Here is a 27066-nt window from a genome sequence, read left to right on the forward strand (position 1 = left end):
AACTCCAGTTAAGAAATTCAAGTTTGGTTTATTAAAGTTTGGTTGGGGAGGAAAAATAAGAATAATACATTATTCCAACAGCCACCTTTCAACACCCCTGTAATGCAGATGGGCAGAACAGTGCAGTGAATTAAGAGCATCTGTACTGCCTTTGGACTTCACAGCTCTAACTGTTGCATTGCACAAACAAGTTTAAAATGAGTACATTTTAAACATTGTGAATACAGTAACCTACTGGCAGACACGTCATTGTGGCAATAGAAGTAGCCAAAACACAAGAGAAAGGACAAAAGTGTCAACTGTGACAGTTCCATTTATTTAAAATGGCAAAAGGCTATTCCAGCAGGGGAAAAAACCATGGGTTTTAGAACTATTGGCTGTGTAAAGACAAAGCCATGAATAAGGCTGTGGCTTTAAATCTCACCAGAAAATTTCACCCTGATTGATAAAATTGCACTATAATGAAAACAAACTGCTGCATCTAGTACATGAATACAAGTGTAGCTCAAGAAACAAATGTTTGATTTTTGTATTACAATACATGTTCAGCTAGTTACAGAAAGATAAAGGCATTCAGCTACCGTGTGAATATTCTGCAGCACTGTAATCTCTGTAACACAAGGCACCAAACCCAAGTCAGTTTAGCAGTGCTTTCCATTTAGATACGTATCTTACTGCTGTAGGTCCTTTCACTTTTCTTTCTCTGGAGTGCTACAGGGGGGTACATCAGTCTTCCTGCGCACAACGTTAAAGTGTCCCAGTTGTTTAACATGTAAGCAGCAGGTGATCAATCAACCATTTCTGGGTGGTGGAGAAGCAGCTATGCCACCCCTGAGCCTCACTGGCCACTGCTGCCCTCTGCAGGATGGGGAATAGACAGCAGCAGGGTCTGCCACAGCAGCAGCAACTGTGGCACAGAGGGGCTGAGGTTGGAGGGACTGCTGGAGGCAGTCCAACCCCAAGCTCAAGCAGGACCTGTACCTGAACACATGGATCCAGTACCAGGGTTCTGGAGCCCCTCTGCTCAGCCGTGTGCTAGTTAGCAGTCTGGATTAATACATGCCCTTAGTCCAAGACATCAGCTACTTAAGACAACCTCGCCTCGTAACTGTGAGTTGTTAATTATCTTCAAGCATGCAGAGAAACAAACCTGTTCCTCCTCTGGTGGAAGCACAACTTCATTCTTTAAGTGCTAAGGACTGCATATCCTGCAACCATTACTCCATTTAAATTGAACTTCCTTCACTTTCCTGGGCCTTATACCTAACTGCAAAACCACTTCAGTACCAAAGTTGGTAGGGTCTTGCAGCTATTCAAATCAACAGTTAAATACATGCCCTGGTTCATACTGCATCAGAAAATTAAGTTCCATTCCACTTGTTACAACCTAATGGAGCACGTACTATTGTAAAAGATACAAATTCACCAGATCCTCACCTTGGCAGATGAAGCACAGTGAGTAAAATAAGAGTAGTTTCTTGTTTTGTCTGGTACTGCAAGTGCAAGACAGCACAACTGCAGACTACAGAGGCTTCAGTCTTGATCGTACACATGGAGTTGCAGTCTCAGCATGTGACAATGCAGCTTTAAGGTGGTGTCCTAAGAAGTGCTTTTTCTTAAGAAGCAAACAAAAATGAAATCTCACTCTCATGAGATCCACCCCCCACCCCCCCCTCCCCCAGTCCTGCGTTCAGCTCTGGGACGTGGAGCTGTTGGATCAAGTCCAGAGGAGGCCACAGAGATGCTGCAAGGGCTGCAGCAGCTCTGCTCTGGAGCCAGGCTGAGAGAGCTGGGCTGGGTCAGCCTGGAGAAGAGAAGGCTCCTGAAGGGGAGACCTTTTAACAGACTTCCAGTACCTAAAGGGGGCCTACAGGGATATGCTGGAGAGGGACTTTTTACGAGGGCATGTAGTGACAGGACAAGGGGGAATGGTTGTAACCTGAAAGAGGGAAGATTTAGGTTAGATATTGGGAAGAAATTCTTTATTGTTACAGTGGTGAGACACCAGAGCCAATTGCCCAGAGAAGCTGTGGCTGCCCCATTCCTGGTAGTGTTCAAGGCCAGGCTGGACGAGGCTTTGTGCAGCCTGGTCTAGTGGAAGGTGTCCCTGCTTGTGGCAGGGGGGTTGGAACTGAGCTTTAAGGTCCCTTCCAACCCAAACCACTCTGGGATTCTATAATGATCTGGCTTACGATTTTTCAGTATGCCATGCCCTCAGAAAAAGTAAAATCAGGACAAACTCCAGCAGGATGGATTCAGTGTGGCATACACCTGCAGAGTGTTTCTCTTCTCCTTTCTGTGACACAGATGAAAATTCAAAGCTATGAAAGTTCTTCAGACACACTTAAGCAAAAGGTGCAAGCTCTCTTAACAGAACCTCTGCAAAAGAGCTAGTTTTCCTTTGAAGCCTTCTGTGTGCAGCCAGCTGTTTTACACACTATATTTAACTAATTCTATTACACAAAAAATGCATGTTATTCATCACTCTTGCTGTGGACCTCTCATTCCCGTCTTTGCTTTGGTACGGTGTCTCACTAACTGGAAATACTTTAACAGAGAACTTCTAAACCAAAGAAGTGCATGGAAGGAGGCTACTCAGACTGCTGTTCATATTTCCATTAGTTAAAACTTGCTACTGGACCTTCAGGTGAAGAAACCAAAGAACTGAAGTGAAGCATGTCACCAATTCACTGGCTGCAAAGCAGGATGCATAAGCTAATCAGCGACGTTAATGATGCAGTAAGAAGCTCAACCTTTAACTTGAATACGCTGAACACATCTGCAAAAAGAAAAGCAAATGTCAACTAAACTAGCCAAGTAAGGCTCTAGTTTTTGCTAACTACAGAGCACAAGCAGGTCTTCACCCAGTAGCAGCAGATTTACATCTTAGGATCAAAATACCATGGAGGGAGGAAGCTTGGATTTGGGTTTTTTCTGAAGCACACCCCAAAGGGATGGCTCTGCGCTGTTAAGAGGCAGTACCTTGCCAGCCTTGGCAAGGCAACACTGCAAGCCGCACACCTTCCTCCAGCTTTCCTCCTCACCCAGACCCCACAAGAAGGACCACAGTGTTACTCCTTCATCCCTTCATCCCTTCCTGCCTTCCTGCAAGATACACACTGGTAGTTTCGTTCTCCTGTTCTTCATCCCTATCCCCATCCTCACAAACAAGTGGAAACAACAACTGATAGCAATCCCAGTCTAACTCTGGATTCCCAGCTTTTTCTATGCATTTGAAAGAAGGAAAAAAAAGGAGAAAGCAAATTCTGGCTGAGCCCTCCTGCAAAAGGCTGGGTTACGATACATACCACAGTGTCAATCTCTGCTGGGCCCACCATCCGGGACACCTCATCAAACTCTTCAGGAGACATGGGAAGCAGATTTTCTGGAGACTGGAGCCTGGAGGGGTGGCTAACAGAAGGAGAAGGGTAAGGACAAACCTTCACTAAAGTGAGGCACAGCTGAGCTATCATGTCTAGCTGAGTCCAGAAGGACTGAGGTCTCCTGTGAAGACGACCTAGCCTATGAGCAATACGCCATGATTTGCGAAGCCAGCACAGATTTAAATGAAACCTGGGACTACTCAGTCATCTACATTCTAATCAAGCAAATCCAACAAATCTTTTAAGAACTTGCTTTTCATGAAATTATTTGCCAGTACAACTACCTGTAAGTTTATTGGGGTTTTACCTAAAAATGGTCTTTCAAACACAGCACTGCATGAATGTGGTGTGATCAGATCCTCAAAGGGAAAGAGGGGCCCCTGTCAGGGCCCCCTCACTTTAAATACTGTGAAGAGACAAAACTATAGCAAAAAAGTTATGATCAGCTCCTAAAAACCCAGCATTTCTGTAGAAACTTACACTTCAGATACAGAGATTAACTCAGTCTTGATGTAGCCGTTTCCCTTGGGACCATCCAAATCCATAGGCTCTGGTGCTTTAAGGAGGGGAAAAAGAAAAAAGTTTGGTTTTGGGTGTGTTTTTTCTCGGTGGTGGTGGGGTTTTTTTTAGCAAGTTTACTTCACTTTGCTATCTTTATTGTACCAAAAATAAAGCCTGTGACCCAGATAACGTGCAAGTCTCTTATGCATTTTACAGCACTAAGATGATTTTATTCCATTTTTTAGTCCGCTTTTCATTTCTGCTTTTCCCCTATAGAGAATGGGGAACAAAACCTCTCCTTCAGTTTGATGTAGTTGCATCAACACATCCTGCCAGGCCCACACAGCCAGGATCAGTCCTGTGTAACAGTCAAATATGAGTCATGGGTCCAGCTGTTAGCCAGAACCTGCATTTCTGAAGTGTCTCACAGGCTCATTTGAAAGCTGAATCAGAGGGCCAGCGACAGCAACGTTTTCAGGTTTTGATCTGACTGGATCTCATGTTGTGCCTCTTTAAAACCAGACCTTTTCTTAACCTACTAAAGCTTAGGTGCCTGTTCTCACCTTTCAACTGAGCAGCACTCAAGCATGGGATAGGCTGCCAAGACATTCACTCTGATTGCTACCCTTTCTTTCTATTACACAGTGCACAAGTACCTCCAGAACAAACATCACACTTACACTGTGTGAGTCATTTATAGCACTTACCCTCCTTAGGCCTGGAGTAATATTTGCCAAAGGCATTGTCTTTGGGTATATCTGGGTACAGAAATCTCAGTGGATTTTCAGGAATGTTTTCAGCTGCCATCACTTTGTAGTTGCGAATGATGTCAGGGAAAGTAACAGCAGAAAGCTCCTTCTTGGTGTATGGTTCCACTGAATGGAACTGGGGCTCTGCAGGTGAGAGAAGCAGCAACTCTTAAACGTGGTTTCAAAATAGTTTTATGTAACTGTCCAGTAAAGCTGCAGCCACTTCCACAGATTCATAGGTCTGTGCTGCAGATCAGTATTTAATGACCATCAAAGGAAGCAAAACTGTTTTGGGGGATAGAAAGGCACATGCAGGGATGGCATACAGTGATTGCTCTTGGTGTATTTTGTGTTTGGAATGACAAAATTAATCTGAGGGATAAGGTGCTATGTGTTTGGAGGGAGATGCAGGTGCACATGTACTAAAGGTGTTTTGCTAAGAAAAAACCTGCGGATGTAGGGGAGACTGCCTAGGCAGTGTGTCCTCAACAGAATTCCAGGCCAGAAGCAGTATCTGAGAAGTGGTACTAGTCCCAGCTGAAACCTTGAACAATCAATTGACAGTGTGGCTTATGAGCTACACTAAGGTTATGTGGCTGCTGTTGCTTGCAGCTTGTTGCTTGTAAGGGTTGGGACTGCTAGGGTGGTGTATTGTATTGGTTCTCAGTGTGTAAGAGAAGAGCATAAACATGACTTCTTCTAATGTAAGCTCTTGAAGACAAAGATGTTCTCTGACTTACCAATTTGAGATCCTTCTACCCAGGTAAATGTGATTGCTCCCTCTCTGCTGCTTTCACTGAACCTTAGCAAAAATGTTCCTGGACTCTGGTCCTTCAATAAAGTACGTTCTTTCTCTTTGCTGATGAAACCCATGATGCAACTGTAATGTTGAAAACAAAGCTGAGTTTACCCCTCAATGTAAAACCTATGCTGGGCAAACTAGGAGAACTAAAAAGCTTTTGTCAATCAAAAGTGCTTGATAGTGAAATGTGAATGTGAAAGCCTCACAGAAGGCATTGTCTTGGGCATAGCTGGAAACCTAGCAGTACGATTGACAGCTTGAGCTACTGTGTGGAAGCCATGAGTTGCCACAGCTTCCCCTTGCACTCCTCCTTCAGTCTGGTGGCTTATACAGGTGTTTTTCTGAGCTCAGAATAAAAGCTGTGAGGTAGAAGCAGAAGTAAAGCTGTATGTGTGTAATATGGTCAGATCCCAGCCAGTAGTTTCAACTTCACAAGTCGTTTCTCTTTGGCTGATGAAACCTTTGCTAGCTACCGGACTGCATTCATACAGGTATGGGGTTTGTTTCATTCCTGGTGCACATTCTCTAGATGAGCTGTTTTGTTTGTGTGACTTCAACCCCCCAGAATCGCTATGGTCAGCAGGTGTAATTGTGTGGGCAAGGCAGCCATGTGGTTACTGTAAGAAATGGATTGTTGGTCTGAACAGGTACTGGGGAGGGAGTTGTACAAATCAGCAGCACTAGGGCATAACCCTGCTCATACCCCAACTGCTTCTATAAAGGGTCAGAATTTATTTATAATGCTGCTTGTTCCTCAAAATACTCTATCAATAATTAAGTTTTGAGTGCTGATGCTGGCCTTCTGTGCATTAAATTATGGAAACTGCTTTCTGCACAAAAACTACTAAATCACGGTTTTGCTTAGAACTTCAGAGGGCCTGTTCAATGGAGTCTTGTTTGTTTTGTTTTGTTTTTTAATGGCATGCTTTAGGTAATAAATGTTCAGTAGGAAATATCCTATGTATAATGAAAGTCTCTTGCCTTCCCATCTCTCAAGTTCTTAAGGCTGTAGTACTTACTATTTTGTAAAAAAAAAGGGAGTCTCTATCCTAATTAACACTATAGATTTGTCTCTTTCCCACTAAAATATCTTTGTAGTTGACAAGTTTTCCCTTCGGTTTCCCTTTTTTGCCTTTCCAGGCAATAAAGATCTCTACCCAACAAATCCATCTGAGGGAGGAAAACCAAACTGCACTAAATCTCTGGCTTTGACTACATTCGGGATTTGACTTGTGCCACCTCTTTCTGTTAAACCCTAAGCAGGGGGTTGTCCTCACACCTGAGAGAAATGAGCTGTGCTCAAGACTGTATGCTATGAGAGCCACACGCAAAAACAATCCTGTAGGCACGCAGCCATGCTAAGGCAGAACACCGAATAAGACAGAACTGCAACTCTGCTTCAGTAATGCTGACAAAAGCTCCTGCTGCACTGGAGTCCACTTAGCTAAGAAATAGGTAGGTTTTAGGCAGTGCAAAAAGGCCTTGACAAAACTAGGGGGTAATCATTTTCAGCCTGCTGCTGAATGTAGCATGACAGAACACTGCTGTTGTAGATCCTGAAAACTGTGGGATGCAAGATGCTCCACTGTGAGTGTGCTATTGACAGGGTTTCATAATGTGGCTAAATCTAAAATGCAGGATTGTGACCTTGGCTTGTCCTGGTTTTGGCAGCAGTTACTTCTGAAATAGGCAATACCAGAACTGAAAGTTTACTAAACCTGTAGTAAAGGGCAAATCGAGCTGGTTCTCCTTCTGGCAGGGTCTTACTAATTAATAATACTCTATTAAATCTATTAATAAAGACTACTTTCTGGACTCACTGCAGATACAGATGTTCAGTGTGGCTGCTGCCACCTACAGGAGGCTCACAATAGGCATGTGGGTAGGGTTTTTGTGTTTCGGTTCAAACGCAGATGATCCCTTCACGACTTTGTGCTTCAGTCTTCCCCATCAGAGAAGAGGGTTCTAGAGTGTGAAAAGAACCTACTCACAGTGGGAGCAGAGGCAAAAAAATATCTAACATTCAAAGCCCTGCTCTGTGACTTAGATGGGACAGCTTGGTCATCTGCTGGTTTTGCTTTAAGCAGTTGCCTCATTAGAGCTTCCTCACTACTAGAATTCATCTGCCTCAGACTTTTCTAGTTCCAAGCCCCCCTTTATTGGATCTGCATAAACAACCTCAGGACCTGAGGATGCAATTTCTAGCCTAAATGGAGATAGGAGGCAATGACCAGATCTTTAACTTCAGTCAGGTCTTACCCATCATTCCAGAGACACAGGAGGTGTTTCTTAATAAGCTCCAAGATTCCCTCAATCCACAGCCAAAAGGGGAAATTTTTATCATTTATATTTTCCTGGAATTCAGAATATGGCAAGACAGGGGTGGGAGAACAAAGGTAACGAAACATGAGTTCTGGTAAGCAGAGAGGATGCAAGCTCTCGATCCTGCCAGCATCTACTTTTTGTAGCACTTTTCTTCCCTCTTTCTTCTGTCCCATCCTCCCCATATTCTCTTACAATTTTCCCCCCCTTTCCGTTTGTCCACTCCAGGACAGAAACTACTGGGAATGAAGCATGTACTGAATCTTAAGGCAAGAGGCAGTGTGACAGAAATGCCTGTTTAAGCCTGCAGTACCCACAAACGTAATCCATAGCTTCTCTTGCAAAAACTCTGGTTTAAAAGCAAAGGTGTTGGCTCCTGCCTGGGCCTTATCACAGCTCTTGGACATCCAAACCATCCTACTGGACTTTCAACCAGGCTGGCTAGCAAAACAGCTTAGAGACACTTTCTGTTCAGACTCTTGATTTCAATTCCCCATGAGACATCTGTATTAATGAATTTGAATGCTTGTAAGGCACAAGAGATTTGCTCTTTCCCCAGAGTCTGCTCCTGCCTGCTGCCATCACCTGCTTATCTATACCAGTTTAGGATCTAAAGCCAAAGAAAATGTGAAATGTCATCCTGTCTTGATGCAGCTGGGGTTATAAAATCTAATGATGTGTTTTTCTGTCACTGTGCTGACCCCATTGGCCACCCTGTGCTAATTCTCACCCTAATCCAATTTTCCCTAGTCTCACAAGTGTCCTTCCCTATGACCATCTTGCTGTTTGGTTTTGGTTTGGTTGGTTTTACATCTTTTGTAACAGCTAAAATGGAGAACTACTAAAAGCAACTGTATTAATAATTAAAACATTGTGTTAGGAAAATGCATCTTTCAGGGTAGTTTACATGGCTCAAAAGCAATCTCAAAATCATCTACTATTATGAGCCCTTTTTCCTCTTTCTGCTGCTACATTAACCTCACCACCAAAACCTCCCACAGCCATGTAAGCTCCAGAATAATTAGGATACACTACTGAGAAAGTACCCTGGGAAAAAAAGCCAAACAAACCAAGACAGAGCTCCCTCTTCCATCTCAATGTTTAAATTGTGTTCATACCTTGCAGAATCTTGTCCAAGGAATAAGGCAATCATGAGATCCTCCACTTGTTGGCCCTGGACAGAATAAATTGACTTCAGTCATGTTCCATAAGTTACTTAGTAAGGCTGAAGGGAAAGTAGCTGGAGAACCAAGTTCTGACTGTTTATTTACAACTCTGAGCAGTTGGACTAAAATGAAATGGAAGGCTACTACATTTTTACAGCTCATGCACGGAGAGCTTGCAAAGTTCGCCTCTGGAGTTCACTGCATCAGAATAACCAAACGTATGCATTCCAATACAAACGTATTGATTATGGGCACCAATTAATTCTGACACTTTCTACACTGTGCTATACCTAACACTCACCACTTCAGAATGCTTCCATTTTGAAATGGAAAGGGGACTGTAATCTTGCACATCTCTCTAGCAAAACAAGAAAACTGCAACCTGTAAGCTTTTCTATGATTCTATGATTCTGTAGGAGCTCAGCAGACCCTACAATGGCTTTATGAGATTAAGCACTCTACTGTCTCAATTCTAGTGACTTGTAGGCTTTGCCCCAGGAACTCTTGGCTCCTAGGTCTGCCCCACAACAGACTCATCTCACTCCTGTTGCAATCGTTTCCTTCCTGCCTTGTTTTTTATGTCAACAGTGTTTCATAAACCACAGCCAAACCACAAAGAGAATACTATGCTGTGACTACAGTAGCTAAAGCTTTGCAGACCCTGACTGTATTCAGAACCAAATTCCTTCCATTACAGATCATGGTACAGATTTCAATAAAGTCAGAAATACGCTGCTTTTTCCTCTCATCTCTCTAAAAGTAAATTGGGTTAGGGAAGCTTGTTTCTGATGCTGCTAATCTTAAGAGATCAAGATTCTGTCAACTTTCACATCACAACAGCAGCGAGTTGTATGCTGGCACCCTGTTAGCTTCCATTAAGGAGTCCCAAATATGTCATGTTCAAATACCTGGATTTTTTTTAAGTAGTGAAATACTTCTGGATGTAGAGATAAGATTTAAATAGCATCCCTACTGTTACCAGAGCTTGACAAAATCTCTGAAGCTCTGAAATGCAAGCTGACCACAAAAATATGGTCACTTTGTCTTCATGATGGCTAATTAAACAAAAACATTACTTCCCCTGTGGAATTTTGACAAGTAATCTATTAAATCAGTAAGCTTTTTGTCACATCTTGTGTCTCGGGGAAATCAGAGGAAGGGAATTAGACACTGAAATGCTGTACTTGCCACCTAGACCCACTAATGTTTCCTGAAACTTAATGTTAGTGGAATATACCGAATCAACAGCATTTTTATCTAGAGGCTACTATGCACACTCAGTAGCAGTGTCAAGTGCCCTGCCTATAAGGCTAACTGACAAAGAGCTTGGACACAACTCATGGACGGTTAAGCTTTTACTAAGGACTCTTATCTGGGAGATGACAAATTCTGTATCATTTAATAGTTTCATAGTGTTTGCATTTTGATCCTGCAACTCTGTTTATGCAGAGAAAACCCCTACTGTAGCTGAAGGCATGCATGAAGTTAAAGTTAATGGAGATCGATTTAAAAACAAAACAAAAAAAAGACATCAAACAGCCACCTTAAAGATTGACTAAACATATGCAGTAGCTCTTCCAAAGGCAGAAGTATCCCCAGTCTGCATTCCTTAATGAACAGAGCTCGTAAGTTAGAACTGCAGATTTTATAATGACCTTTACAAACTCTACCGTACTGAAAACACTTCAGTCCTATAAAGTGATATTGTATGAGGGGGAAAAGGTATGAGAGGAAATGACAAAACAGATTGCAGAAAAGACCTAGAACTAGCTTCAGTTCAAACAGGCCATGTGTGATGGAAGCAGACCATACCAAGTAGCTTCTCTCCCAACATGCTCAGCTGATCTGCGTTAAGTCCTCTCTTTGTTACAGATGAAAACTGCCAACTCAGAACTTCAGAAAGTTTAGACCACTTTGCATAAGGTGGATTCAGAAAGAAGGACAAGTTCTGGAATGGAAGGGAAAAATACAATCTATAGTCAATAAACATTAATTTTGGAGTGGCATTTGAATTTACAGAAGCGTAATGCTGAAACAAATTGCAGACTTAAGAATAGATGTCAGTCTGAGACAACTCTGCAAAAGCAAGTTGCTATTCTGACTCTTTACCAGGAAAAGCAACTTCTGGGATGATGACTCTGCTTTGGACTTGCCTTCTCACAGTGGGCAGAATTCCTAGATCACTCAAGTGTGCTATATTTGAATTCCTGGATGTTTGTTTGGCTTCTCACTGTGTACTGTATATGCTGAATACAATGTACAGTAGTATTCTTATGTGGGTTTCAAACATTGCTCTGTTTAGCATAGGGAAGTAAGTCACTGTGCTTCTCTCTGTACCTAAAAGCCATTAAGAGTCATGTGCATGGAAAAAAGTGCAGCAGCCACTTGTATACAGACAATGCTTGAAAACAGCAAATAGTATTTCTCATACATTTTCTTTTCAAATACCTTGGGATCAGTAGACAGCATGTTGAACCATAAGATAGAAGCCCATCCACTTGGAAGCTGGCTCACATTTGAGATCACAACAATGGGGAGGGATGTGGTCTGAAAGGGACACAAAAGGAAACACGTTGGGCTACCCTGCACTGGTCCTGCAGTCCTCCTCTAGACTACCTACAAACTCAATTCCATTGTAATTCCTCACTTACATCAGCTTAACTTTTCAAAGTCTGTGTGTAGGGGTGAAAATGTTACTATGATGAATTATTAGAAAGACGTGGTTTTGTCTGATCAAGACTTTCATTTAGTGTCAGTTATGACAGCACTGATATTAATGGTAAAGTACATAGCATATTGCTTCTAAAATAAATTAAAACTGATACTTAGAGAGCTTAAGACACAGGGCTGGTTATCAGACACTTTGCAAAGCACATCTACTCCTATTTACCCAGAATTCTGAAAGCATTCTCAGTGTATCTGTCTATGCAGAGATGTTGTGAAGTGTCATTCATATATTTGAAATAACTGAAAGTGCTTGATACCCCAGTACTTCAAAAAAAAAAACAAAAGGAAGTTTAGATTGTCAGCATGAGTGACATACAGGAATTTAAGTCCATTTGCATCACCTAAGACATACCTCTAGGTCTATTACCAAGCCAGGCTGGCACAGCTGTGTCTCAAAACTCAGAGAGTGAAGTTCTTCTGTTACAATGAGAGGACCCTTTAAAAGAAACAAAAGCCAACAAACCTTTCAGAGACTGAAAATTGTTTATGGGGAAGGTAAGAGGATTTATCACAAATGAAAAACCTTTTATGACAAAGATGACTTGCTCTAGACCTCAGAAACAGTTTACAAGTCAAAGTCAAGTGACGATGCTGATTTCCTAAAACTGCCTGTTAGAATGGGTATTCTCTAGGCACTTTTTTGCTCCTACCTGGAATCCATAGAGAAATCTGTCCTTGCCTGAAAGTCCTGCTAAAGCTAGATGCTAGTGAGGGAGAGCCCTGAGGTGACACCGTTCTGGCAGCAGTTCTCATTTGTAGGCACCTTCTACACAGACTGTTCTTAAGACACTCAACTTGTCTCCTATTAGTCTGTCATCCCGTGTGGTTCCTTGTGGGGTTGAGCAGAGCACCGTCTTAAATGCCTTTTTTGTATTATTCTAAAGCTTTACAAACAAGGTGAGTGCTGCTTACCTCATTTGTTCTGCTTCCTGCATTTTTCTGTTCTTTCAGTTGCTGCAAACAGACAAAAAAAAACCCCTGTCATTTCTGTCAGCCACAAATGAAAGTGGTAGAGGGTGGAAGTGTCTGCATGCTCTGGCAGTTCAACTGTATGCGAACTTGCTGCACTAGTGTCTGACTCTAGCTGGTTCTACGCTGTGGAAGCCAAAGGATTAAATTGTAGGTAGCTACTATTTTATAAACCATTCAGCTGTGACAATAGATATTGCACCATTATGATGTCTTTATGTAAGAGGCCTTATAAGAACAGAAGTAGTGTGAAATTGGAAAGGATTAGATGAAATACTGGTTTACTGAAGTACCCCTCTGAAATGGACAATAAGCTCTACACAGCATCTGCTCTGGGCAATGAAGGGAAGAAGGGGAAATCCCATGTTCACTTGTCAGGACTTGCATTCTTCCTTTCATGTTGTAATGGTGGAACCAATTTGACTTATCTCACAATCTGCAGATCAGAAGTGTTGTATAGTTTGCTGAAGGCACTGACTTCCTTGTAGCTGTCCATTTCCTCTTCCAGACCCAAAACTCTTTAAACTACTCCAAGCTTTCCTACCTATGACCCTTCCTCTTAAAGGCCCAGAAAAGCATTTCTAGGCTTATTTTTCTTACTCCTCCAAAGAACTCATTGCAATATGACCTGTATGGCAGTAAATACTCTTGTTTTTATTTCTGGCCCTATTTCAGTGACAAAAGCAGTAGCTTTTCAATTGAAACAGGCTAAAGATTTCAAAAAGAGAAGAACAAAGAAAAGCAGAGATGACCACAGTTCCTCTAATAGAAAAGGAAACTATGACTTCAATAACAAAAACAATTTATCTCCTTCCTACCACACCCTCTACCCACACAATTAAATGGATGTGTTAATAAGAGACAAAAAAAGTCCCCTACCAAGTGCCTGAATTCTGCTGCTAGACTTCCATTAGTGGATTCTTCCATGTTCATCACTTTTGTGCTTGTTCCCAAAATATTAAATTTCCTGAACCTTCACAAAGAGAGAAAAAAGATTTGAGTCTGAAGTTCGTTGAAAGAACCCAACATGAACATACCAAACTGATGCCACATACCCTTTGACCGAGTTCTTCTCGCTTACATCTCTGTTAAAAAGAAAAAAAGACAAAGTAACAATCATCTCTAAAAGATTCTGCCAGAGACAGAAAATGTGTGTGTGTTTTAGTGGTTGACAGAGCAGACTGAGAACTCATAAATGCTTCTGTGAAAAGTGCACGACGTGTAAAAGAAGCAATTGGTTCATGCAGTCAACATCAATATTGTGCTACACAGGGTGTCTTTTACTGAGGCTTCAATTTTGGTATGGTAGGTTTATAATCAAAGTCCTTTCTTTTACTGGATAGGTTTTAACTCTTAGTCTGAGAAATTATATAGTACTGTTATTCCAAATCTGCTTTCAAGCCATACAACTTACCAAATAAACTGCTGTGCCACTTCAATCTGTTTTCCCAACCCTTGGGATTTTACTGAATTGTGTTTTATCTGCACTTCTCAAAGCCTCAGCCCCCACATCCACCACACAGAATTTCTTTTTCGTTTCCTTTTCCCCATTCCATGCAAGCTTCTGGACCCCAGATGTGCTTCAAATGAACAGAATGCCCCCCAAAGGCTTGAATGGCAAGACAAAAACCCACCTACTTTCTTAAAATCATGGCCACTGTCATTACTTTGGATAGCCTGCTACATTTCTTTCCCTGTCCTTAGAGTAAGTGTTGAATTCATTTGAATTGTACTGCTTATAAAAAACTGAACTTGCTTACACAACGTTGGTAGTAGTCAGCTTAGACTGCTTTAATTTTTTCACTTAACATGTGATATGTTAATGGTAGACTGCTTATACCCTTAATTCAGAGTATAGCTTTAGATAGCTATTCTAGAGATAGCTTTAGAATAGCTATTCTTCACCAGGGACTACCCAAAAAGTAAGACTTTTAAAAGACATGGCTGAATTCCATGCAGTTGGAAACAGTGGAGCTCAATTCTCTGCTTTCGTCTTGTGCTAGCCCAAGTGAAACTCCCACAGCAGAGAAGAGCAGCATGTGCTCTGCAAAAGCCCAACTGCTGCTCTGTGCCTAGACTGATTTATCAGCAGTGAGCTCTCCTTGATACACCTGAGTGGAGCTAGTGGTGAGAAGATGAGGTTGTCTTTACTCTGTGACACATCTCCAGTGACAGAGAGATTTAAAGCAAGGCCATGAGTATAAAAAATGGAGGGTATACCTGCTGCCATGGAGAACCAGCCTGCTCCTGGTCAACTCAACACTTAAAATATCACTGCCTTTTGGATGTCTGAAGATGGGGACTGCTTACCATTAATGTATACAGGGATGAGAAAAATGCAACGTACTTATCGAATAAGACTTTCACTTTCAAGTTGTAGTTGAATTCCTGCAATTTCACCAGCAATCTGGAAAGAGAAATTTTTTTTTAATGACTGCAGCTGCAAAAGACAGGTTCTCTTCTACTACTAAGCTGCATAACTCAGGGTTGCACACAGTCTCCAAGCTTGCTCCATACAAGATAGCATTTAGAGAGGAAAGAGATGGACAAGTTACTGGTTTTGCTGGCAAAGTTGTCTGCACGTATTTTCTTGTCTCTGGATACGTTTCTTGTATATTCAATGTCCTTCAATTCTGTTAATGCAAGATAAACTTTGCTAGAAGACAGACTCCCTGCCACATGGCACTTTCCTGCTCTTGACCATGGCACCTGGGCTACAGTGTAAGATACGCAATCCTCTCAGCTGTAAGAAGCTGGTGACACAACAGGCTTACCACAAAACAGGAAGGGGAAAGGGGAAAACATACCTTAGCTTTACAGTAAATTGTACTCCTGTCTTCAGGACTAGTGGCCTCTGAGGATGTGTTGGCATGCAAGGCTGCCTCTCCACCACAAAGGAGCTATGGAAAGAACAGATTAAAAGAACTCTTATTTATCAATGTTGTACTTAAGGAATAAGAAATTATGTAAAAAGAGAACTTCAAAAGAACAGTGAATTACCAGTAGTACTACACACTTTGTTCATTCAGTTTCAATCTACACAGATGGGTATGTGTTGGTTTCTTTCATTTGTATCAATGGGGCTAGAAATATTGCAGATTGGAGATTTCATAAGGATTGGCTTTTCCTAAATATAGTGACGGCTTGTGGAAGGACAGCACTACCTCAAACTTCCCTAAAATCAAATGGCATATAAACACTGATGTAACTCAGCACAATCTAAGGACAGCGTTGCTTTGTTTGCCAGCCCCAGCACCTGCTACACTTAGCTACAGTGCTCTGTAACAACATGCCGAAGAGCCAGATAAACTAGCTGGGGATTTGATAACAGCTAGCTAACCCCATGAAGGAACCTCCTGAGGCTAACCTGTTCTGACACTCCAAACTGTTGCTCTTTTGGGTGCCTTTTTGTGTAGAACTGTGCTGCGTAGACCTAAATCCTGAAACTTACCTAGCCCTGTGCAGCATGGAGTCCTTTCCTTCAACTACACTTACAGGCAAGATAACTAAACAGTAGCTTACAGGTAACTAAACAGCAGCTGGATTTCTACAGCTCTTTCTCATTGCCTTCACTTCATTTAAAAAACAGTACATGAGTTTTCCAATTGAAGATTAGCGGTCAAGGCATCTGAATGGGACTCAGAAAACCTGGGTTCTAGCCCCCCATAACAGAGTGTTACCTACTATATCAAAGCCCCTCTCTTATCTGCTAGATTCAAGTCTTCTGCAGCATCCATTTGTCTACTGTATGTTTACAGAATGGGACTCTGATCTTATGTTTGACAAATATCAGCTAGAGGATTTTGCGTTATGGAGATGGTAGAAATAGGGCTGACATCCCTAAGCTGAAGAGAAAGAGGATGTGCCCAGAGACAAAGGGTTGGAGAATCTAGTGTACATTTACCTTGGGCATAGTTTGCTGCCTCCATTTACTGGAGCTTTGCAGGGCTGAAGTTTAAAGCATGAAAAGGACTAGCAGCCTAGGAGTTTGATCTGTAATCAATGCATGTTGTAGCATAGCTCCTGCCAGGTTAAAAGATGACTGATCACAAACCCTTTCCATGGGCCTAAACCTGTGGAAATCCTAGATGGAGTAAATCTCAAAAATGGTAATTTAGTTTAATGTTTGTGACAAACCTCAGAAAACCTCAGAAAATGCAAAGTTAGCGTGCAGGAAATACTGAGGGAACAGAAGAGAAGGTGCTCTCCATCCATTTATTCATGCAAAAAGACACTTCTTGTCTGTTACCTCTGGATGAGTTGTTTGAAAAGACTGTGTGTTCGGTCCTGCAGAACTTGTTTATTTTTTGTGATGGGATCAGGGTCATAGGTAAACTTCTGTTCCAGCTCCTCAAGCTTTTTGAGCTGCTGACGAACTTGCTGTAGACTTTCAGCAACAATTGTGAACCTACAATTACACAATCTTATTACTTTTAGCATGTTCTTGTAGTGTAATAATGCTGAGACAGCAAGTGATTGTCCCGAAGGACTAGGCAGTGCACAGAGAACACTTCTTTCTCACTGGAAATGTGGTAAGGTAATAAAATCAATGAAATGTAGTTATACTGTGACAGAATGAAAATGTATAATACAAATCACCAGGGTATTTCACAGATCCAGTGTTCTTGTAAAACATTACAAGTTCCCATCCAGTGCAGTCCTTGACTACAGACTTACCAGTTCTGTAGCTGGTCAAGACAGGCGTTGGGTGGGCCACCAATGCATGCTGTCTGTTGCCTGCGTTTCCACTCCACCAGCTCCTCATTAATAAGAGCAGTCTGTGTGTGCTCTGTGGCATTCAGCAGCTGTACTATCTTGTTCACCACTTCCTACAGAGAGTATTAAATTACCCTGTGTATTAAAAATACTTCACACAGGAAATCTAAGTACTGTTTTAGCTAATGCTATCTGTCTTGCAAAACTCTGAGAGCATCTCAAAGTACTAACTTCTGTCAACAGAGGTTGTTTTTAGAAAACACCCACTTCGTTTTAACTGGAGTAGTTGCTACAGTAAGTGAAGGAACAACGGAGAAACAAAGCACATTCAGTATTGCTGAATTCTGAAGAGCCAATGTTTCATGGATGTCCCAGGTGTGTATCTGGGATTACCCAGTGTTTGCTGTAGTTTTGAGCGCTACAAGAAGAGTGAGCACTTTTAACTCTAATGTTATTGACAGGACACCTTTTCCCTCTTATTGTTTAGCTTTACCTGAGAGTTTGATAAAGGTTCCTTAAAGAGAATTAGAACTGCTTACAGAGATCCCAGATTTTCAGTCAGGGTGGAAATAATGAAATCTTAATACAACTAATAGTAGTAAAAGAGTTTTCTTTTACATAATTTATGCCAAGCCAATGAAAATCCAATGAAAATGCAGTCAAAATGAAGTGCTGTTGCCTCCTGAAAGAAAACTTGAGTGCTACCTTTCTCTTCAGGTCAAGTGATAAAAACATCTTATTGAGATTCATCTGTTCTTTCTTATATTCCTCCTGCGACATACTGTTGGACTCGTGCTCTGTAAAATAAGTCCAAATTGTGAAGGTGATTTGAGTGCTGAAGTACGAGTGGGAAAAACACTGAGGGGAGGAGGGGACCTGCCTGGCTAATGCCTAGGTATATCTTTAAAGCTTAAGGGAGAAAATGTTTACTGCCTTCTAGGTTATTTTGATTCCTCCTTTCCTTCTTCTGAAAGGACAGTCTACACCTGAAACACTAATGCAAGGGAAAGTTGTTATCCCAGTGAAGTAATTGAGATTTGAGTTTGCTTATTTCTTAAGAGCAAGAAACTAATCCAAAATAGTTATATTGCATAAAGATACATGCTGAGCAATTTCTTCTTATGCTGACTTCAGACATTAATAATTAGTATTTAACCTTGCAACAGTAGCTAACTGTTATTTTAAGGGAGGATGTTTACAGCCTCCTGAGGATAGCCCAGGCTGACAGATCCTACAGTCACTCTAGTTATTACCTCTGCTGCCAATGACCTTAGGTTAGAGGTTCCCATCTGCCTCATAGAAGTACTACCTGCCCCCGGACACAAAGAGCAAGATCGTGGATCAATGCTCCCTTTAATATCTTCTGAACACATCCCTGTTCTGAGGGACAGTCAACTGCTAATTTGTGTTGGAAACTGAAGCTTTTTCTAGAACAAAATCAAAAAGACAGATCTACAATGAAACCAGCATGGACTACAGCTGCATGTGCTTCCTTTGGTAGACAAACACCTACAAAACTTGAAGCAGGAAGGCATTTGTGAAATACAACATAGCAAAGAGAAGCCTAAACTTGAATATTCATGTGTAAGGTTGAATGATCACAAAATCTATAGGGTTTGCTATTTCTAGTACCAAAAGGATATAAAGGACAAAAGGACACTGCATTACAAAGAGGCTCTTTTAGTTGTCAGGACAGAAGCAGAGGATGCATTTTCAGGAATTCAGGTTTCAGCATAAAGCAGAATTAATGAAGGAGGGACATTATCAAAGCAGAATTAATAAAGAAGGGACATCGCCAATAAGTTTGGCTACATCTCATTAGGTTTAGAATCCTGACATAAGAGTTTACCGTGACAAAGTACATGCAATGGGATATGTCATTGATAAATTACCTCTATTCTGCAAGGTTTTACATTTGAAGTCATATTCATCTTGTATATCCTCTAATGTCTTGATGTCTTGCTCCACATCCTACAAAGCACAAATTAAGGTGGCCACAATTATTCAACACCTTCATGTAATGTGTAACTTGTGATTAGGAACTGTATGGTATCAACCCTTTACAGAGATGAAGTCCAGTTTTGTAGCCATGCCTTTTCCTGGACCTCCCTAATAGGAAATACGCCTAAACAACTTTTTACTGACTCTCCCTTCCTCCTCCTCTTAGCTAACTATAATTGTTATTAATAAAGTATGGAAAATATGGAGTTCATGAGAACCTAAGCTACAGTGGGAAACCTTGGAACAGTACACAGCATTTTAAACAAAACCTCAAATTCTTAGAAATCTTTTTTCCAAGCAATATCTGTCATGACAAGACCATAAATACATATGCTAAATGAAAATCTATCTTCTAGTTAATACCAAATTAGTCAGTATATCACTTCTTCAGAGTTTTTTCCTCAGTTGCCAGTATTTCAGATGGGTAAAATATTGTTGTTAAAATTTAGGCAAAAGAAATTTGATCTGGCTAAACCAGTCAAATCCCAATCTGTATTATGTTGCTACTAACAAGAAACTATCCATTTTCAATCACTGGTTATAACTTGAAAACCAAACCATTTTTCATTATTTTTATTTTAAAATAACTCATGTACTGAAAGTTTTCAACATCTGTGAATCAACAAACACTGCTTTAAAAAGTTCTGCTATACTTACTATAACACGGTTTTTTACACCTTTAACTTCTCCATCAAGCTCCTTCTGTTTGTCCAGCATCCCAATCACAGTATTCTGTATGCCCCCTACCTCCATCTGAGGAACAAACAGAACAGTAACAGACATCAAACCAGAGTGACTGATGACAGCAAATACTTTTTCATTTAAGGTAAGTTAGTGGCTTTTGTTGACAATCAACCTGATGAAGCTGGCTGTTTCTGACAGATCATACTAAGTCTTTATAATACAAAATTGGGTTCAGATGAATCTGCAGAAACAAGGGAGGATTAAAAATTGCCTGTTGTGTGGTAATGATGCATTTTCATCATAGCAATATAAAGCTATAAATGTATTTTGTTTTTTCTCTGCACAAATACGTTCTTTTTATCTTCACATATCTTCTAAATGTATTTCAAGGAAACAGCAGCCCTGAAGGCTGGATGGCATCTACATCAAGTATTACATTCATCCATATGGCATACGGAGAAAAATGGGCTAAGAGTAAAGAACACGACGTGCTCTTACTCAAATGGGATAAGTTGGTACATAATTTCTTTCCTACTGAGCATTCAAGCACATTTTAGATCTCTGGGTAGTTTTTTCGAAAGCCGACCCCAGTAACATTCAGGAATATTATTACATGACATCACTTGGAGGGAGCTGCAGTAATTTAAAAGGCAGGATCTTTTCATTCTGCATGTTAACAGTACCACTGGTGTTAGAAACTTGCTATTCCTCCAATGCAGGACAGTCAGGAATGCACTATTGCTCTAACACTTCAACTTGAATACTTTAGATAACCTTAACTTATTTGGTAAACTGCCAAAGGTCCCCCATCATAGATTTAAGTCAGACTATGAAGGCAATCTGAGCATACTTGTGCATTTGGGATTCTCCTTTATTTTTTATGATGCTTATAATTGTGCTTGCTCTGCATTTTAAGTTCTCAGCTTTGGGAAATGAGAACACTTACCAAAAAGCAGAGCTAAGGCATGGTGTTTTACCTAGTGCCAACAGTAAGTATAGGGTGATTTATTTCCCTTTTTGATGACCTGAATGTATCACATGCAGCTGGCAGTTGTGAGTGCCATGTATCATTGGCATGAGTACATTAGACTATACAGAATAATTAAGGGGAAAAAAAAAAAGCGCGTAGCTTTTATATCACTCAAGGAATAGCAACTACTTCCTGGCCATTTCCCCTCCAAACGCTTCATGCAGCACAAACAAGGCACACTGTCCAGCTGGTACGTATCAGCGTTCACTCTTTCGTCGCTCAGAAACATATTGCTGGGCAGAGAAGATAGCCTGTTTCTTCTTTCAGTTTTCTTCCACTCCCTCTATCCCAAACAATAGAAAAGTGTAGATACAATTGCAGTATGTTCCAAGACTGTTACCTGATTTGACAGCTGGGCACTGCTTAGAATTTTTCTCTCTTCTTTCAGACAACTACAGATGATCATTGCCATTTGTATTGGGTCTTCTTGGAAATTATCCTGGCATTAGAGACAGTCTGTTGTTAAAGCTCATACCCATAATTTCTTATACTTCAGTAAACAGACTGGCAAAAAGATCAGTGGATAACTGTGTGTGTGTGTGTGTGTGTGAGAGGAAACACATTGGTCATAGCATAACATGCTCCAACGTTACAGGGGGTTTGACAGATGCAACCATCTCAAAGAATGAGTTTCTATTTTAGTTCATCAATGTATGAAGAGATGGAACGTGGCACAAAACAACAGGAAAGGGTCAGAGATATTACTGGGAGAATTGAGATACTACCCTACAGTCCCAGAGAGAGTGCATCTTCTCTTGAGAGCCACCCTCCCACACCTTTGAAGTACAGCTGCTGGTTTTGAAGGGCCGGGGTTCTAGTTTGGCAGGTACAGCTCTTGCTCAGTAATGTAAAGGAGATGTGTGTAGCTGCCATTTATGAGCACACAGTCAAGCCTGGATACAGATTCAACCTTATGGTTTTACATGCACGCAAAGTTGAAACATGCTCTGGATTGAGTACAACCCTGCTCCGCTTGGGATGGTGTTGCTGAGCTGTGCCAGCCTTCTTGACTGATCTTTCATTGGTGGTCTGTAGTTACTATCAGGTAAGTACAGCCTGGTCATGTTTGTTCTGAAAACAGCCCCTAGTCACCAATTTGTGGTGGGGAGAAGCTAGGTGTGCTGTGGAGAAAGTGACTCTATGGAAGACCATCTGGCATAGAGCCCTACAGGGAGGAGGTAAGGACCAACTAACAGAAGTAGGTAAGTCACTAAGGATTAAGTTCTGCACTGCCACTCACTGCCAATTGCTTTGGCCCTTTTCTTTGTCAGTACAATACAAAGCACAGAAGTGCCGTCTAATGACAAGTCCTTTGCTATTAACTGTAGTTCTGTGGTTATATTTGAGGGATTTCTTACCCTGTGTTTGTTTTGAATCAGAAACTTATCAGGATGCTCAGGAAACTGGCTGAGGAAGGGGTGGAAAAAGTGAAACTATATTCAAGTGCTCCACGTACATACAGTAAACACTGTAGAAACTAGAACTTTCTTTTTCCTCGTGTTCTCAGAAACTGTAATTGCACCGGTAATGAAACTAACTTTCTAACTGTAGCAAATTAAACTGAAAGTAAGACAACATTTGGATTCTGGTTTTTAAACTAGGATTCCCACCTTCTCTGTGAAAATCCCTCATTGCACTGTAATTTGCCTAGAGGCATCCAATTGCACTACTGGAGCAATTCAAGCAAATGCATAGACATATACCCCAGGCATACCTGAAGGTTACGTTTGCTTTTCCTTATGTTGTGTTGCAGCAGAAAGTTGTTTTCTATCAAGAATCTGCTAAACTGATCATCAAGCTGTGACAGCAGGTCATGGAATAACACCGTAGCAAAAGATACATTGTTGGCTGCATGTTCCCTATAATAGTTTAAGGCATACTTGTGTTAAATACACTTTTAATACAGCATTCAAGAAACGCATACAGGAGTAAATTATTTTTAATCCCCAACTCCAGTTGTAGTATATGCAAGCAGTAATAATTACCTTCCAATATAAGCCAGTTTCATTGACTTTCCTTAATACAAAATGCTGCCTGCTCTATTTTTGCCATGTTCTGTGCAACTTCATTTACTAATCTAAAGAGTAAATCTAAATTCTTTACATACCTAAAGAGAAGACACTCCACAAAATCTTGGCAAAAATCTCAAAAGTCTGTGAACAGTGAGAGACTGAACTGCCAAGGTAGCAACTGATGGGACTTAAAACAGCCAGTTTTGTTACAGAACAACCAAGGGAAATACGAGATAGATAGTACACTTGTTATTCTAGGTGTCAGTCCCCTCTAGAAAGGGGGCCTGAAGAAGGGCAGGAGCAGAGGCTATAGCACCCACACAGCTACTGAAGTGTCCTACCCTCAAAGGTTAACCTAGCAGCTTGCTTCCCCAGTATTCTGCTGCCGCCTGTAACTAAACGTATGAAAGCATTGCTTAGCACGCAAGCTGAAGGCCAGTTTCTATGCTTACCAGTCCTGGTTTTCCAGCCACTGTGCCAGGTACTGCCTGATCTCCATAGGAAAGCTGTCATCATATAGCTGGTGAACTTGCTCCAAAAACTTGGAATCAAGTTGCTGTAGCTGATACCACTGAGCCATCCTGGAGAGAGGTAGGAGTAAGAAGAGTGTAAACAGTTGTCTTCCAAGCAACCATTACACATAATGGAGCCCTGCTTGCCTGCCTGACCACGGGAAGTGGGGAATGAATTCCTTATTTTGCTTTGCTTGTGAGCATGGCTTTTGCTTTACTTGTTAAACTGCCTTTATTTCAACCCATTAGTTTTCTTGTTTTCACTCTTTGGATTCTCCTCCCAATCCCACCAGGATCCTGTACACTGCCTGACTGAGATCCTGTATATGGAATTTCATTTTCTGTTAGTGCAAATGAACACCCCATCACCAAGAGTGTGAGTGGGGAAAAAAAAACCCAAACCTCTAGGGCACCCTTTTTCAGGTGATATTTGTGCCCCATTTGTTGCTCTGAATATAGACTAGATCTCAAATCACCTGAAATGGAGAAGTACGGGGAAGATTTTTTTTCTGATACGTAGTTCCCAAGACAAATTTTCAGGTTAAATCCAAGTAATCCGTGCAGCAGATAAAGGTTACTTAATATCAATATGACTTACAGAAGCCATGCTCTACAATGACACTTCTATGATAGAGTGGCTTTATGTTCTGATGTACGGTCTGTAGCTGCAGACCAGTTACAGTCTTCTCACTGGGCTGCAGGTTAGCATCCTGTAGTGGAAATGGCATATAAAGATATATCCAAGGATAAGTCCAGGATGAGAACACAGGTGGTGGGATGCAAGCTCTCTCCCATCTGCAACTTCTTCTTAAAAGCGTGATAAGACCTACTTGAAGAACAGGGTGGCAAGGGGGTAAAGGGCTATCTTGCATGCGGCTTACTGCCAGTCCGTGTTTCCATGCCTGTTCCCTCAGCTGCTGAGTGGCACATGCTACGTGTGAGAAGTAAATGAGAGTTTAAAATGCAATTATATTTAATGTGAGGGCTTTGAAGATTTCTATACGGGATTGAGACCAAGCATGGAATTTGGATTACAAGTAACACAGCATTTGATTATACTGTAGTGGCACCAAGTCAAACAGTTCAATGTGACACTGGCAAGGAAAGCTAAGCTGGAAGATTTTGTCTAAATACATGAACTTAATTATTTTTCCTCTAGTGCTTAAATGCAAATGTACCCCAATCTTCCTGTGTCTTAAAGCAATCAGACTGGGAAAGAACTTAGGGTTGGTGGCAGAAACCATCCAAAGAGGTGGCTACAGAGCAATATGACAATGCAGTAAATGTGATCCTTGAGGATGCAAGCAGAGAAACACTTAAAAAGCAGGAAGTCGGCACCTTTTGTGGAGATAGCACTAGAGAGACCAGTACTGGGATACACGGATCGCAGTATATGACACTGAGATACTGGCTGTCACTGACAAGTGAGGTGGTATAGGATGGACATCTTGCTCGTCTGCCTTGTCCTGGGTAAGGGCAACATAACTGCAGCCTCTGGAGAGAAGGGCCCCTGCTGGAAGCGCCTAAATGGGTGGCTCATCTGTAGCTGTGGGGGCCCCGGTAACACCCCTGCACCAAGCTCGCACTCGCTCCTGGCTGCCCTCTAACTACATTCAACCCCGCCGCCTCCTAACAGTTCACGTCGCTCCCGGGTGATCGTAGCCCAGCCGCGCGATGGCAGTTCAGGAGCAAAGGCCAGGGGATTGCCGGCCCCGCCGCCTAGCACCTCGCATGCCTTCCCCGCCCCGCCACCGCGGCTCGACGGGCCCGCAGGGCGGACAGCGCTCCACGTCCCGCTAAGGGCGGCCGGCCAGCACCGGTCCGCCCTCGACCGCCCGCACTTACCCGTGAGACGAGGCTGCGCTCTAACCCCGCTCCACGACCCTCGCTTGTGTCCAGAAATACCCGGGAAGCCGTGGACCGGCTGCGGACCGTGGGGCCAATCAGAGCCTAGCCCCCTGCAGCCTCTGCCAATAGGAGCGCGGGGATACCGGGATGCCCCACCCACAGCCCTTTCCCTTCCGCGTTGGGTAGTGGGGAGTGATCCCGGAGCTGTGCTGCGCCCCCTCCGCGGCTGAGCCGTGGCGGGTGGTCCGCCGGACCCCCTGGAGAGCTGGGCGGGATGGACACGCAGAGGCTGCACCGTTAGGAAAAGGCTGTCCATCAGGTGCTGACAATAACAGGGAGAGCGCTGACCCCAGGGACGCCTCTGTTTCTGGCACTCCCGAGCACTGCTGTGTGGAAGCGTGTGAGGGAATGTGCAGCCGTCGCAGGAGCTATGAGCAGGTGTAACTGTGAAAGGAAAGCACGGGCAGGAAGGAGGTGACACTGTCTGGAGTGAAGACTCTTAGTAGATGCCTCCCGTTCCCCCAGGAGGAAAGACAGGGAAGCGTAAAGCTCAAAGGGCGATCCCTAAACAGCACCAAGGACGGTGAGCTGCCCAGCGGTGGCTGGTGGCAGGAAGCGGCTGGTTAGTTACACCGGGCTTATCTCCTGAGGTGCAGTTACTGCACCGCCGCAAAGCTCCCAGTGCCGTACCTCGCCTCCCCCTCGCAGCCGAGTACAGGCTCCGAGCACCGCAGCCTCAGCACGCCCCTTAGCAGATCCTGCCTGGCCTAGTGCGCAGGCGCGGCGGAGGCGGGAGGGGAGGGCGAGCCGGGAACAGCCGCTCCACGTGACTTCTGGGAAGGCAGCGGAGTACCCGAAAGGGCCGGCTGAGGGGAAGTCGAAACCGAAAGCAGAGGCGGCCGGGCCTCCCCCGCTCCGGCCCCGCCCACCCACCACCACCCCCGGCCACCCCCCGCCACCCCCCGCCACCCCCCGCCATCCCCCGCCACCCCCCGCCACCCCCCGCCACCCCCCGCCATCCCCCGCCACCCCTTCTCTCTGTGGCGGTGAGAAAACGACCCTTTTGCAAGTGCTGCTGGTGGGATACTCGCTGGCGGAGCAGTGGGGTGCCGCTGGAAAGCAGGAGCTGGGTCAGAGTGCAGCCATGGTCTCAACTGCACAGAAGGAAGGCATGCCAGTGCAATAAGGGCTGTACAAACACAGTTGAAACCGCTATGAACTGTAACCCAGATTTTCATCCAAGTTACAGAAACTAAGAATGCCTATAAACTGCAGGTGGTTGGGTGTCTTAACAGTTCCCGACATTTGTCAGTTGAGAGTTTCCTTCCCAGGGAATAGCTTGACAAAGTAGTTTTGGTTTCCTTCATGGAACCTTTCTTGCAACTGTGTTATTTGCTAGGACGCTTGGTGCTACTTTGCCGTGACAAGTTTTGTCTTGTGTATGATGTGTCAACAAAGGCCGAATTGAATTAAGTCCAGGATTTGATGCAAGTCTGCAAGGTACTTGGATCCTTTTTGGTATCTTTTTAATGGTATGAAACATTACCAAGTAGTTGGTATAAATGTGGCTATAAATGAAATCTGTAGCAGAATGTAACTAGCTGTTTTCACTTTTTTTTTTTTTTTTCATTGGAATCATTAGTG

At 42.7% G+C, this 27066-nt stretch overlaps 1 protein-coding gene across 3 annotated transcripts; it reads right to left on the reverse strand.

The window, feature by feature from the left end:
- Window positions 1-1960: 1960 nt before the first annotated feature.
- Window positions 1961-25565, reverse strand: STAT1 (signal transducer and activator of transcription 1). 3 transcript variants are annotated; one of them, XM_061376502.1, is made up of 24 exons: window positions 25420-25565; window positions 23515-23643; window positions 22765-22909; window positions 21391-21489; window positions 19994-20089; window positions 19228-19306; window positions 18041-18132; window positions 17297-17448; window positions 16869-17027; window positions 15427-15519; window positions 14967-15026; window positions 13675-13704; window positions 13499-13592; window positions 12563-12604; window positions 12003-12086; window positions 11372-11470; window positions 10736-10871; window positions 8876-8931; window positions 7695-7789; window positions 5374-5513; window positions 4592-4777; window positions 3864-3939; window positions 3309-3411; window positions 1961-2779 (listed from the first exon to the last, which is right to left on the reverse strand). In XM_061376502.1, the coding sequence occupies exons 2-24, from the start codon at window positions 23640-23642 to the stop codon at window positions 2756-2758; spliced, it is 2268 nt and encodes a 755-aa protein (XP_061232486.1). In that variant the 5' UTR covers window position 23643; window positions 25420-25565; the 3' UTR covers window positions 1961-2755. The 3 variants fall into 3 exon arrangements, with proteins under 3 accessions (XP_061232486.1, XP_061232488.1, XP_061232495.1); XM_061376504.1 differs by lacking the exon at window positions 13675-13704; XM_061376511.1 differs by lacking the exons at window positions 13675-13704; window positions 14967-15026.
- Window positions 25566-27066: the final 1501 nt, after the last annotated feature.

Source organism: Neopsephotus bourkii, unplaced genomic scaffold, assembly GCF_033783945.1.
Source record: "Neopsephotus bourkii isolate Nb327-2 ecotype Australia unplaced genomic scaffold, CSIRO-AGI_Nbou_v1 NB_196, whole genome shotgun sequence".
Taxonomy (NCBI): domain Eukaryota; kingdom Metazoa; phylum Chordata; class Aves; order Psittaciformes; family Psittacidae; genus Neopsephotus; species Neopsephotus bourkii.